At 37.6% G+C, this 14926-nt stretch overlaps 1 protein-coding gene across 1 annotated transcript; it reads left to right on the forward strand.

The window, feature by feature from the left end:
* Positions 1-480: 480 nt before the first annotated feature.
* LOC308667218 (beta-1,3-galactosyltransferase 5-like) lies at positions 481-10052 on the forward strand (the record flags this gene model as incomplete). The annotated part of the gene is made up of 2 exons (XM_081326362.1): positions 481-651; positions 9087-10052. The coding sequence occupies exons 1-2, from the start codon at positions 607-609 to the stop codon at positions 10050-10052; spliced, it is 1011 nt and encodes a 336-aa protein (XP_081182488.1). The 5' UTR covers positions 481-606.
* Positions 10053-14926: the final 4874 nt, after the last annotated feature.

Here is a 14926-nt window from a genome sequence, read left to right on the forward strand (position 1 = left end):
ATAGGAAAGGGTCAAAAAATCAAGATGGTAGCAATGATGTTGTGATGGAAACTCAAGTCTTTTTTTTAACAGGTTCTGCATGCGACATTTGCACAAAAAAGGGGGGGGCAGGGATTTGATCACCTATCTATATAGGTTTCTGGTGTAAATTGCCAGCTTGGGGGTAATAATAATGGAAAACACCAATAGCTAGGGTGGAAGGCAGCAGGTTAGAAAAGACATTAATGTAGCTGAAAAGCATTTTTTTTTTGCTTTTAAGTATTCAACACTTGTAAATCCCAAATATTTTGTATGACATTAGGCACTATGCAAAGCCTGTATTGTATAGGTTTTGCCATATTTTAAACAGATCTATGGATGAAAACTGTGACAATTTATAGATTTCTTTTTCTTTGCCATCTAATAAGACTTTTTGTCTACTCACCATATCTGACCTTCTTTTTTTCTTCTTATTTTGATAGTGCACTTTTTTAAAAAAAAGAATATTATTGTGTCCTGAGTCTAGAGAAAGTGTTTTGTGCTGACACAAGCTTCTACCCGCTATTTTAGGCTGCCAGGCCCAGATTTCCCATCAGGAGGCTCTTCTCTTCCTGGGAGAGGAGAAAGATGGTTTCCCCTGTCCTGAAGAGACTTAAAGCGGCTAGAAAGAAAGTAGGTCTTTCACTGTCTGAAAAGCAATGAGCAAAACATTACGAGTGTAGAGATGGATTATGAGAAGCAAGGGTGGGCCGGGATAGAAGTAAAGGGCTTAGTGGGTTGCAGAGGTGGGGCCTACTGTAACTAGGCCTGAGGGGGAAAAATTATGGAGCTAATCTCCTTGGAAAATTTTACTTAGAATTTCACTAAAGAGAATCAGGGGGAGGAGTGTAATTGTGGCCAGTATCTCCTATAAAAGAGTTGGTAAAACTATACAAATATTCTATTTTCTTTCAATGTTCAGGGTGACAGGTAGTCCTTGACTTACAATCATTCATTTAGTGACCATTCAAAGTTACAATGGCACTGAAAAAAGTGACATGACCATTTTTCACAGTTATAACCTTTGTAGTATCCCCATGATCATATGATCCAAAATTCAGAGGCTTGGCAACTGGTTCATTGCTGTGTCTCAAGGTCATGTAATCATCTTTTGCAGCCTTTTGACAAGCAAAGTCAATGGGGAAGCCAGATTCACTTAACAACCAGTTTATTAACTAATCAACTGCAAAGATTCACTTAAGAAAAGTCATAAAATGGGGCAAAACTCACTTTACAAATGTCTCATTTAACAATAGAAATTTTGGGCTCAATCATGGTCACAAGTCAAGGACTACTTATATATTCCTTTCTGATTTTTCTTTTTCTTTTGGGGGCTTGTTAGCTTCATTTTAAAGCCAATTGTATCTTGCCAATAACTGAAAACTGTACTAAAATTAAACTTTTACATTTTTTCAGCACAGTTTTAAAGCTATTCAGTAAGGAGGAGGATGAAAAATTCATGTTTGAATTTAAGGTGCAAGTTTTAAATATGCACATACTTTCAAGGTGGGAAGGACAATATTCATATACATACAAGGGATTCTTGTAATTATGTTTTTCTGGTATATATGAAAATATATGTTGTGTGTAGAATACACACATTTAAATAGAGACCCACCTTAAAAGCCCTTTTATATAGAATAGAATAGAATAGAATAGAATAGAATAGAATAGAATAGAATAGAATAGAATAGAATAGAATAGAATAGAGCTGGAAGGGAACTTGGAGGTCTTCTAGTCCAGTTACTGTCCAGTTTCAATCCACTTACTCTTAAAATTGAAGGAATCAAGTTTGGCTATAGTTCCCACTATTGGGATAAGCAACTCTTGTGCTCAGTAAAACTTACTGAATGTATTGATTTATTTTGTGTGTGTGTGTGTGTGTTTGCTTGAATCTAGCAAGACTCAACAGTGAGTTATATTTTCCTCTTACAGTAAAAATGTTAAAACACAAATATGGTATAAGGTAACTAATTGTGGTATAAAATAAAAGCAATAAATATTAATGTCAAGGTAAAAATCACCTTTGTAGAGGGTGAAGGACCGTGCTTCAGAGAATGCATGATGTGCATACAGGAAGGCAATAAAAACACGACGCATAATCTTACTAAATACCTTTTACTTACAAAAATATAAAGACTAAATATATATTATAAAAAGAGCTAGCTCACTACATCCTAACATAACAGACAGTAGCAGCAAAGTGAAAGAAACAATAAAAATAACACTGTGTGAACCTCTTCTAGACATGCGCACTAAACAGACTGAAACCATAACATAGCTAGTCATATGGGGTTCACTATGGTTACCAGATAAGTTATCACAACAGGTGCAGAGAGCAGGGGAAAATGTACAGTTAGAAATGAACTTTTCTGACGAACAAAAAAAAACGTGCAGTGACATTCCCCTTCTTTTGTCAGCAAAGTGAAGACTCAAGTAAGGCACATCTTCTGACGCAGATACTCATGCTGGGCTTTAGGAAGTGGTTTGTTCAGCATATCAGCAATTTGATCACGTGTAGGCACATACTGTAATGTCACAAAACCTTGTTTAACCAGTTGCCTTATGTTTTGATATCGGATGTCAATGTGTCTGGACCTTGAACCTGTAAAACGTGTTTCAGAAATATAAACCACAGATTCATTATCTTCCATCACAGTGATCGGTCGAATCGGATGTGTCCAGATATCTGTGACTAAAGCATCAAACCAGGTTAAAGAATTGCATGCATCAGACACACAAGCATACTCAGTTTCTGTAGAGGAACAAGAAACAAAATTCTGTTTACGCACATGCCAGTAAACAGGACATCCATTTAAGAACATCATGTAACCTGATGTACTTTTCCGTGACTTCTTATCACTCGCCCAATCTGAATCTGCATAACAACATAACTCTGCATAGTCAGTATGTGAGGGTTCCAACAACAACTTCATGTCTTTGGTGTGTTTTAGATACCTCAATAACTTTTTAACACATGTCCAATGAAACTGTTTTGCCTTGCCTACATGTCGTGATAAAAGATTAACACTAAGTGCAATGTCGGGTCTAGTCCAACTACTAATATACAGCAGCGACCCAATGACTGAGCGATATAGTGTTTGATCTTCGAACTCAGGACTTGGTTCATGTGCCAAAATGTGAAAGTCAGTTTGCATGGGTATACTCACAGGCTTAGCGTCCTCCATGTTACAGTGATGTAACAGTTGTTCAATCTTCTCTTCTTGTGTGAGACTAAACCCCTTCTGAGTTTTGGCAATTTGAACACCTAAATAAGTGTTAATACATCCTAAAGACTTCAATCTGAAAAACTTTTGCAAAGCTTTAGCAAAAACCTCACTCACCTGCGTATGTGGACCAATATAAACAATATCATCGACATAAACAAGAATTATCTCATACCTATTACCGGATCTTTTAGTAAACACGCATTCATCTGTTTCGGACTTAATAAAGCCCATTGAATTTAGTTTCTCAGAAAGACATAAGTACCACATCAAACCAGACTGTTTCAGACCATAAAGACTTTTGTGTAGAAACCAGGTATCCCCTTCTTGCTGTCGGAAACCTGGAGGACCTTTCACGTAGATGTCCTCGTCAAGATCAGCGTGTAGATAAGCCGTTTCAACGTCGAACTGGAAAACTTCCAGGCCAAGGATAGTTGCAGTGGCTAATGCAATTTTCACACTTTCAGTCCGCACTGTGGGTGAGTATGTATTTGTGTAGTCCTCAGGATAACGTTGAGCGAAACCCTGGGCTACGAGTCTGGCCTTGTACAACAACTCACCATTCGGCTTCTTTTTGATCCTGTAGACCCATCAAGTACCAATAACTTTCTTGTTTGCTGGAGGGCTTGCAGGCGTAAACACTTGAAGTTTCTTTAGACTGTCCATTTCAGCCTGCATTGCCTCAAACCATTTATCTTGTTCTGATTCAGGAAGATGTTTGATCTGTGTGAACTTCTCAGGTGGAAGTGTAACATTACAAATCAAAGGTACAGGTGTTTTTGTTACTTGCCACGAATACCGTTTTGGAGGAATTCCCTTTGTGGACCTCTTGGAACGTCTCGGGCCAACCGTCCATTCTTCTTCCGCGTCGTCCTCGTCTTCATCATCGTCGCCAGCAGCAACATCGGCGGCTTGCGAAGACGGAACAGTAGGTTGAGAAGAACTCGTGGAAGGAACATTATCCTGTGAATCTTGATCATCAGGTTGTGTGGCATCAGCAACATCATCTCTAGGAAAATAAACTCCAGGATCGTTAGAATGAATCCTGGACCAGTCAGCATCTTCCTCAAAAGTAGCAGATTGTGAAACCACAATAACATGATGAGAGTCAATGTATTTGCTCCATTTTGAATTATCATCAATGCCCATAAATCTCATCCTTTTTGCTGCAGGACCCCCTTTCTTTCTTTGGGCTAATGGAATATTCACCATAGCATATGAACCAAAAACATGGAGATGTGAGAGATCAGGCTTGTGTCCATACAACATGAAATAAGGGGTCTGATTTATCACACTACTCCAAGTACGGTTGATGATATGGTTAGCATATTTGATAGCTTCACCCCAGTATGGAAGACTGAGGTTAGCATCTTCAAGAAGGCAACGCATCATGGTTTGCAAAACCCCATTTCTGCGTTCTGCCACTCCATTTTCAGCTGGAGTATAAGGAGCAGATGTCTGATGTACTATCCCATTCTTACGCATCCAGTCCTGGAAACGCTGAGACATGAATTCAGCACCGCGATCACTCTGGATTCTGGCAATGTTGACCTCGAATTGGGTATAGACAAGACTAGTAAAGTCTTTAAAGATCTGAAAGGTCTCAGATTTTTCTTTCATAGGATATACATATCCATATCTAGAATAATTATCAACGATTGTCAAGAAATATCTTTTACCACCAAGTGTTGGTGCAAAAGGACCAACTATGTCAGTGTGTACCAAATCAAAAATGCGTGTTGACAGGCGTGTAGCGCGTTTTGGAATTGCTGCTGCCTTAGATTTGGCTTTCTTGCAGACAGCACAGTCCAAGAACACCTTACACCCCTTTAGATCCAAACCTCTTGCGAACTCTGGCATCTTCTTCAGAACACGGAAACTGGCATGACCCAATCTTCTGTGCCACTTATGGATACACCTGGAATGCAAAGGTTTACCTATTAGTGAATTCTCAACATTAGCATTTTTATTAGGAACCCCAGGCTTGCTGTGAGCAACCTGTTTTTTTTTTGTATTTTTATCATTATTAGGAACCTTTGGAGTAGCAACAGGATCTCTCTCTGGGACGTCTCTCTCTGGGCCTGTGCTTTTTGGAACGTGTATACTTGCCTGCTCTTGCTGCTTAGACTTTGGTTTTAAGTAATAAACACCACCAATCAACATGGTTTCAGCAACAATATCTCCGTCTTTGACTATATAACTTGCTTTTTCAAGATGGTGAAAATGAGAAAACCTAGACAAATGACTCTGACTAAGCAAATTACTACTGGCAGACGGAACGTAGTAAACATTTGGAATGAGAGCACCGAGCTCTTCAATATAAACAGTTCCTTTTCCCATGACCTGAACAGGATGATTTGAAAAAGAGTAAAGTTCACGAAGTTCAGGTTCAGGCTCGTGCATCTCTGTGTAAAGCTCTTTTCTGTAGGTAACATGTAATGCTGCTCCGCTGTCCAAAGTCCAAAGAAGTCGTCTGTCGTACTCTGGTTGAGGCTGTGGATCGTTGGTCACAACCAATGTGACAAGTGGAGCTTGTGGATCACGCTTGGAACCACGACCACGACCTTGTCGTCCGCCTCTACCTCTGCCTCCTCTGGAATCAGTTCCTCTGGGCTGGTATGTGACGGGCGCTGGAACTCGTTGGGGACAATCCCGGGTGGCATGTCCCACACGATTGCAGATGTAGCATCTTGGCATCCTTGGAACGTAGGTCCTTCCACGGAAGGCACGCCTCGCTGAAGCTCTTGATGCAGGTGGTTCCCTTAAATGTGGTGCAGCTTGCATAAGTGCCTCTTCTTCGGCTAAAATTCTGCATACATGATCCACTGTGCATTGAGCAATAGGCACCTGATTGATCTTGGAAATAGCATCTTTCCACTCATGATTCAAAGAATTGATGATAATGCTGATCATTTGAAAATCATCAATAGGATAGCCTTTTTCACCCAGTTCTTTTCTAATACCTTTCATTTTAGTCAAATGTGCTCCAATATGTTCACCAGGTTTTAATCTGGAACCATGGAACTCAGACAAAAGTAAACATGTAGACTCAATTGATGTAGGCCGATAACATGTCTCTAACTGAGTCCAAATTTGTTGGGCAGTTGCATCTTGTGTAAACGTGAGCTGCAATTCAGTGTCCATTGACATCAATAAAGTTGTGCATGCTCTATTATCCAAGTCCCATATGTCAGGAGTCCATGGCTGGGCAGGAGGATTAAACACCATCATGTGAGTACCTTCTCTGCGTAACAAAAGTCCAACCTCACTGACCCATGCCCTGTAATTCTGCCCTGACTTCTTTAATTTTGAATCACCAGCCAGTGGTACAATGGAAGGTGTTTGATGAGGAATATAAAATTGAGGTACTGGCTGTGCAGGTTGTGCAATCCGACCATAACCTGCAGGGGGCACCAGTGGCGTCTGTGCCTGTGCCTGGACATGCGGCAGTTGCATTGAAGCTGCCGGTAGTCTTGGTGCTGGCTGTGACTGTCTTTGAGCTGCTATTCTACCCTGGCCAGCAGGAGGCGCTAGCGCTGGTGCTGGTGCAGTAGCATAACCTGCAGATGACACTGGCCTTCGCATATAAGAACCCGGTGGCAATAGCATGTGGGTTAAATATGGCTGTGCTCTGCCAGGTAGAGGGGCTTGCATAGAAGCAATATTAACAGGAGAAGCAACAGTAACAGGAATCCTAGCACCATCAAGGGCTGGAGCCTCAGATAACGGCAGAAATCTTGTATCTCTGAGCAAAGACTCCTCCATAGACAATTGCGAGAGTGAGAGCTCCAATTCATGTCTTAATGCAGCTTCACCAGTAGATGGTGCTATAACATTTGCTTCAGGCATCACTGTGGCTCTGTATGGCTTTTGGAACAGCCCATAATCATGTGACATAGGAGCCTCCGGTTCCCATTCGTCTTGCATGACACTCAATGATGGGCGTGACTTTGGCTTTGGGGAAGAAGGAGGCAATATGGCTTCTCCTTGTGGGTGTGGCAATATGGCCGGTTCATGCTCATAATTCCTCTCATATTGCTGAACCATTGACACATATTCCTTTGCCTGCCTTTCAAAAACCCCAATTTGTTCACAGTAGCCTTGCATAGCCCTATCTCGCATAGTTTGCTTGGGGCTTGAAGGAGCAGAAGGAATTTTCTTCGGCTGAACTTTAAGTTTCGCTCCAAGCCTTTGAAATTCATCTTGAGCCCCTGGAGTGTGAACATTTCCAAAAACAGCTGCCAGGGAGCTTGGATAAGTAGAAAAAGGAGTGACTGACCTTGCATCGTCGACAGGAGCAGGTGCGTCTTCTCCAAGGTGTGTGGCCAAAGCTATCGGAGTTCTTAAAGCTGAAGGGAGCTGGCCCACAGAAAGACTCCTTTTCAGCCGTGGCTTCCTTCCTGACATGTTTCAGCAGTTAATCACCGCTGCCTCGCTAGCACTAACTAACTGATAACAGCCGCAGAAACATGCATCTCCAAAAACATAAATCAACCATCCTTGATACCAAAATGTCAAGGTAAAAATCACCTTTGTAGAGGGTGAAGGACCGTGCTTCAGAGAATGCATGATGTGCATACAGGAAGGCAATAAAAACACGACGCATAATCTTACTAAATACCTTTTACTTACAAAAATATAAAGACTAAATATATATTATAAAAAGAGCTAGCTCACTACATCCTAACGTAACAGACAGTAGCAGCAAAGTGAAAGAAACAATAAAAATAACACTGTGTGAACCTCTTCTAGACATGCGCACTAAACAGACTGAAACCATAACATAGCTAGTCATATGGGGTTCACTATGGTTACCAGATAAGTTATCACAACAGGTGCAGAGAGCAGGGGAAAATGTACAGTTAGAAATGAACTTTTCTGACGAACAAAAAAAAACGTGCAGTGACAATTAAGAAGAAGGAAACTTGGGCCATTGAAACAAAAGCATTATACAGTACTGGAATATCTTTTAGAGCTTTCTTTAAAAGCCACGTTTTCTCCTAAAACATAACATGATGGAAACTAGTCTGATCTTGTGTGTAAGCTATTACAAAAAATGGTTCTGTTCTGTCTGTGTAGATGGCAGCACCTAAGAAAAGGGACCTGGAATGAGTCTGTTATGCTTGATCATATATGAAGGGCAGAAGACATCTTTAAAGCCATATAAAGCTTTAAAGACAACAACCAGCACCCTGAATTGCACTTGGAAGCTGGCTAATCATGATGGTAGTCTTTCACTGCTGTTGCTAAGCAAAGTTGTTAACTGAGTCACTCCTGATTTTACAATTTTTTTAGTTGCTAAGCAAATCACTTCAGTCATTAAGCGAATTACATAGTTGCTAAGTGAATCTGGCTTCCGCCATTGACTTTGTTTGTCAGAATCTGACTGGGAAAATCACAAATGGTGATCACATTATTCTGGGATGCTGCTACCATTATAAATACATGTTGCTTGCCAAGTACCCAAATGTTGATCTCATGACCTTCGGAATGCTCTAATGGTTGTAAGTATAATAACGGGTTGTAAGTTACTTTTTCAATGCTGTTGTAACACACACACACACACACACAGACCCCCACACACTTAAGAATGGGCTTTCTCTGTACCCCATCCCCACTCCTGTCCTGTTCTCTGACATTTCCCTAATAATGTGATTCTAGCACCATATCTGTATCTACCATCTACTGTTTTTATTGTTTAACTTTACATTTTATTGACCATTTCATCACCATCGGGAAAATGGTTTTGAAGAGTGACAATTAAAATGGTTTTAATTAATTAATAACAATATATGTATGTATATTTATATGTGTGTGTATATTAATTTTCTTCTTTTTCAGATGTCTTTCAAGAGACAGTTTCATATTTATCTTCTTTTATTGGTCCTGGCTTGTTTGATCACAATCATCCTCTTGAATTGTGTTGTCACATTTATTATGAAGGAAAGTTTTTTGGAATTGCCTGACATAAATTGCCATAAGAATCCTCCATTCCTAGTAATATTGGTATCATCAGAACTTGGTGAGAGAAAGGCTCGGATGATAATTCGTAAAACCTGGGGAAAGAAAAGAGTACTAGCTGACAAACTGATTTTAACTTTTTTTCTCTTGGGAAAACATTTCTGGCCATATAAACCATTTAATGTGACTATGGAAAGCTTACATTATAAAGATATAATCCAAAAGAATTTTATAGATTCATACAATAATTTAACATTAAAGACTTTAATGGGCTTTGAATGGATTCATAAATTCTGCCCACAAGCTACTTTTGTGATGAAAATTGATTCTGATATGTTTGTGAATGTGTATTATCTGATAGAACTTCTTCAGAAACGAAAGAGTACTACCCAGTTATATACAGGTTCTATAAAAATTAATGAAAAGCCAATAAGGAATCCAGACATAAAATGGTATATAAGTGAAGAGGAATATCCAGAAAAAATTTACCCTCCCTTTTGTTCAGGAACTGGTTATGTTCTCTCCTCTGATGTTGCTAGTCAAGTTTATATGGTTTCAAAACAGATCACTGTTCTTAGGTTGGAAGATGTTTTTATAGGTATGTGTGTTGCAAAACTTAAAATCCAACCTGAAAAACTTCATTCAGAACCTGTCTTTTTTCCAGAAAAAGTTATTTTTAATCCTTGCCACTACAAGAAAATTGTTACAAGCCATTTTACTTCTCCTAGTCAAAACCTTATTTATTGGAATGCACTGGAAAGACATATGGATGAAAAATGTTCAAATGATCAAAAACCTTTACAATTAGTGTATGAGACTTATGACAAATCAGTTTGGCAAACTTGATTAGAAGCATACTGTAACTCACTTGCACCATGGTTCTGTTGCGGTCTGTTTAAAAATCAGTCCCACTGAGTTCATTTGGATTGCCACCTACTTAAATGTCTATAGTTTTGCAATTTTACTGCATGTTACAGTTCCGATTGATGAAAGGTTCACTTACTATAAAGATTATAAACTGTGTTCTATATTTATTTAAATAGCACCATTGCTGCGTACACAGAAAAGTTTTTCTTTTAAGTATTTTGAAATTTTCCAGTAGAAAGATAATTTAAAGTTTTATTTTCACTGAAGCTTGTAAAGAAAAATGTCATTGGGGTAGGTATTGTTAATTAAAGTGTCAGCAAATGTACAGATTCCCAACATTTTAGCAGAAAACAGATGCAGAAGTTGTATAAGGTGATACAGAAAATGAAAATTAGTGTTTTGCATGAAACCACCAACTATTTCAGAATTTTGGGTTAACAATGGCCAAGAAATTGTGATCAAAAAATTACAACCAAGAATTCATACAAGCACTGTTGTCCCATGTTTGCCAAGTTCTACATTTTTGTGTTATTATAATATGCTTCTGTAGAACTTACAAATAAATCAAATAAACAAATAAAGATTTATTTATAAACTGAGCTTTATTCTTTGCTTTATGTATAAAATTGTGTAGCTTTTTCATATGCTGTGGCTATACTCTTTATTTTTGGAAGTATTTTTCTTCAAATTTAAAATTAACATAGCTAACCTTTTATCTGTTTGTCAAATCAGAGGTTTTGGATAGCAGATGTTCACTACATTGAGATCTCTTGTTCTTTCAAGAAAAAACAATGTTGAAAAACAAACTTTCCACTGACTGTGAGTAAAACTTTCCATATAGTCTCCTCATATCCTTTGGAAGCAAAGAGTTCTATGCAGGTATTAACACTTAAATCATAAGAGCTCAAGTAAGGAGTGTGTCAGCACACTTTTTTCTCTCTCGTATAACTCACTTTGTGTCCTTGACTGAGATCTAGCAATTAAACCAGTACTCAGGAACACTTTTCTGAGTTTCTGCTTTTGGTAGCCTAAGCTTATTAGCTGTCCCACCTTTTACCTTTGTCTTTAGCAAATCTAAGATATGATTAGGATATTGACCTAAAATATTTTAGGAATATCTCTAACAGATGTGGATCCCAAATTTTCCAGAAATCCCTACAGATACTGTATTTAACTCAGAATATCTCTACTAAATCCAGCTCCAAGGTGTCAAGAAATATCTCTCACAAATTTTTCTTCAAGATACCTAAATTGATTTTAACAGAATTATTCTTATTCAACATTGTACAAAAGATTTCCATCTTTACTAAGGTTTGCTCCAAGATATCTTATAATTATTATACTTTACTCAACTTGATATGGTTAAGCCATAAGATTCAAGTAGTGCTCCTCTAAGTTTGGCAAGCTGTTGACCTATTCCTCCCTAATCCTGTGGGATGTTAGGCATAGTAAATGTTTGCCACCACATCCTGTTGCATGAAGAAAAACCAGACAAGGGTTGATATTTAGAGTACTATAATGTTGGTAGATGATTTGTAAAACAAACAAAATAAGAACTTGTTTCTTGTTAGAATCTGGCTTAAAATTGGTTACAAATTTGAAGATGATAAGTGTTAAATGTGAAAAGTTTGACAATCTATTACCACTCAAAAGAAGGAAAAGGGGAAGGGGAAGGAAGAGTTTTTGAATCTTTCTCTTGTATTTGAGCTTGTCATACCATCCATTGTAGAATTCTTTAATATTTTATCAGTCTCACAAAGAGTGGGCCAAGAAAAAGAAAGATGCTGAGGAAAGCGGAAAGCGGAAAGCACCAGGATACCCTGACTAAGTGAAGAACATCATTTTTTCTTCTTCAATATCCTATTGGCTCATTCCCTCCCCTTGATTTTTTTTACACTACTTTTCTGTGAATGGGAAGGTCAGGTCCTCTTTTCCCAATGTCTTCATTTGCATTAGCACCTTACATCAGCTTCTTCAGCATTTTGTATCAACTCAGCAGCAAAATTTGAAAGAGAATGGGACAAATGGAATGTAGGTCCTTACATGTCTGGGACAAAACAAAGGTTTGTCTTTTTGATATGGCTTCATGGTCCAGTAGAGCTTTATAGAGTAGCAACAGTAGGGGTGTTATTTAGCAAAAAAGACTTTAAGTAGCCTGATGCTACTGCTTCATGTAAGAAATAAGAGAGATAAAAATCAATTACATCCCTCCCTAAGTTTTTCCCCCTCTCTCTTTTATATAGCTGCCCATCTCCTCCAAATGGGGACTCTGGGCAATGCACAATGTATGATATAGCTCCACCAGTCAATCCTTAAGAATGCCAAAACCAAATCAATTTTCCCAAAATTTCTTTCTCCCAAAATGCAACAAAGCTCCCCTTCATAAAAAGTACACATCCATTTATGTTGTGTGATGTTCAAATGTCCAACATTTGTTTTCCTTCTAATTTTTTACTTCACAGCACTTTATTAACTTAATATTTCTTAGCGTCTAATGTAATTCATTCCAGAAGGATCTCTCTATAATCATTCCTTAAAAGTGATGTCTAATTTATTCACACTGTCCCTTCCAAGTATGGGCAGTCTTATCCTTTTATTTTAGGTATTTGTTTTTTTTTAATTCACAAGTTCCATATTAAATAAATATTGTGATTTTGTATTCAAATCTGCACATGGATACATACACAAAGGGCATGGTTAAAAAAACCAAAGTCTTCCTTGAATAAAACTCAATTCCTAGTGATGTTATGAGTATATCAATACTGTTTTCTTAACAACAATAGGGAAGTGGCTAGCCATTGTCTTGCATTCAACTCTGGTACTTTTTGGTGGTTTCTCATCCAAATGACAATCAGGTTGATCTTGCTTACTTTTTCAAGATCAGCCAATTAATAGCATAAAATGTTTTCAAAATAAAGTTAGACATAGATCAGTGAGCAACACATACATTGCTTATTTTAGACAATGAATAATGCATTTATTTAGTTTATATAAAATGTCTATCCTGCTTTACCATTAAAATAATTCCAAAGCAGGGATTAAATTATTTAAATATCATTAAAGTTGCATTATACGAATACTGTAGAGTACTATTTTCCACTTAATGCAAACATGCATTTCAACTGCATGCTGCACTATTAATTCTGTATGCATCAATGAAACTTTGGGACTTCATTAGAGATAGCTAGTTCCCATTAAAAATCTTAATTCAACTGTAGGAAGAAAAACAGTCCATTTATTAAGAGGCAAATAAAATGTGTGCTTTGGAAGGAAAAAAAGGATCGGATACTCAGACGAGCAAATTGAAGTAGAGCAGATTAAAAAAAGAATCACAAGATTTAGGAAACTTGTCGCAGGATAATAGGAATAGGGCGGTATATAAAACCAATTAAATAAATAAATAAATAAATAAATAATCCTTTGTTTAAACATTCAGTTACATTTGCAGAATTCATACCAAGCTAATGTGTTACCAACTGCAATACCACACTTAAGTTACTACATAGTAGGTTGGACCATATAGACGACAGCCCCACTGATAATTTCAAGTACATTTTTATAGTGTTGCGGGTAACTGCCATAGCTACAGGCAGTTAAGTGGAGTTAACTTCAATTACAGTAACTTCATCCTGTCTGTTCTTCTGTTCAAACTAGATTCCCATAAAGCAATTCATTATTAAGATCAACTAAAATGGTCAGCAAGTTTTTTAATGATCCAGTAAACAACACTAGATTATTACTAATGCGGGAAAATATGCCATTTAAGAGGACACAAACCAAACCTGCCAGAGTCAATGCTCCAAGAAAGTCAATAATTAACATTTATATCTACACTTCCTCATTTTTCCCCCTTTCTTTTAGAACCCCTGTGCCCAGCTAGGGAACTAGGTTTTGACAGTATTCTGCTTATTTGTCAAAATTTTCTCTCTGGAAAATTAATTAGGGATAGTTTTTCTCATCTTTATGTAATACAGATGTATCATCAATTGGTTTAATTGAATTGTCCTGCATTAAAATCTGTGAAGACTACAGGTAGTCCTTGACTTACAACAGTTCATTTAGTGACCATTCAAAGTTACATATGCACTGGAAAAAGTGACAGATGACTGTTGCAACATTCCCTTCGTTATGTGATTAAAATTCAGACACTTGGCAATTGACTCATATTTTTGACACTTGCAGTGTCCTAGGGTCATGTGATCATGTTTTGCGACATTCAGACAAGTAAAGTCAATGGGAAAATCAGATTCACTTAACAACCATGTTACTAGTTTAACAACTGAGTGATTCACTTAACCTAACCACTATGACAAGAGAGGTAAAAAAATGGAGCAAAATTCATGTAATTGTCTTGCTTAGCAACAGAAAGTTTGGGCTCAGTTGTGGTTATAAGTCGAGGACTACCCATCTACCAGTTTTTGGCTTTGCTGCTGACGCAAAAAGTGAAATTGGCATAAAACTACAGGGGCTTGAGAAGAATGTATTAACCCTTAGAATATAGAAACCTGAAGCAAAAAAAACAAAAAAACAAACCTAGAATTATTTAATGGCAAATGTATAAATATATCACAGGTCCTAAATTTATGCTGCAAAACTCCTGATGACAATGGAGCAACCAGATGCGAAAAAGAATTATTGAAAAATGAAACTTACTTGCCACCTAGTGGTATCTGGATTTTAGGAACTCAGATCTTGGAGCCCTGAATGCACAAATACAATTTTAGTCCTATACTATATTGCTGCTCATTTGTATCATATAACATAGGGTTGTCTATGGAAAGCAAAACTAATGAAAGCTATTTTAGTTTTCTACTAAAATTACTTCATTTTTGTTCCTACCATCAATTCTTCTA

Source organism: Vipera berus (genome assembly GCF_964194415.1).
Source record: "Vipera berus genome assembly, chromosome: 4".
Lineage (NCBI taxonomy): Eukaryota > Metazoa > Chordata > Lepidosauria > Squamata > Viperidae > Vipera > Vipera berus.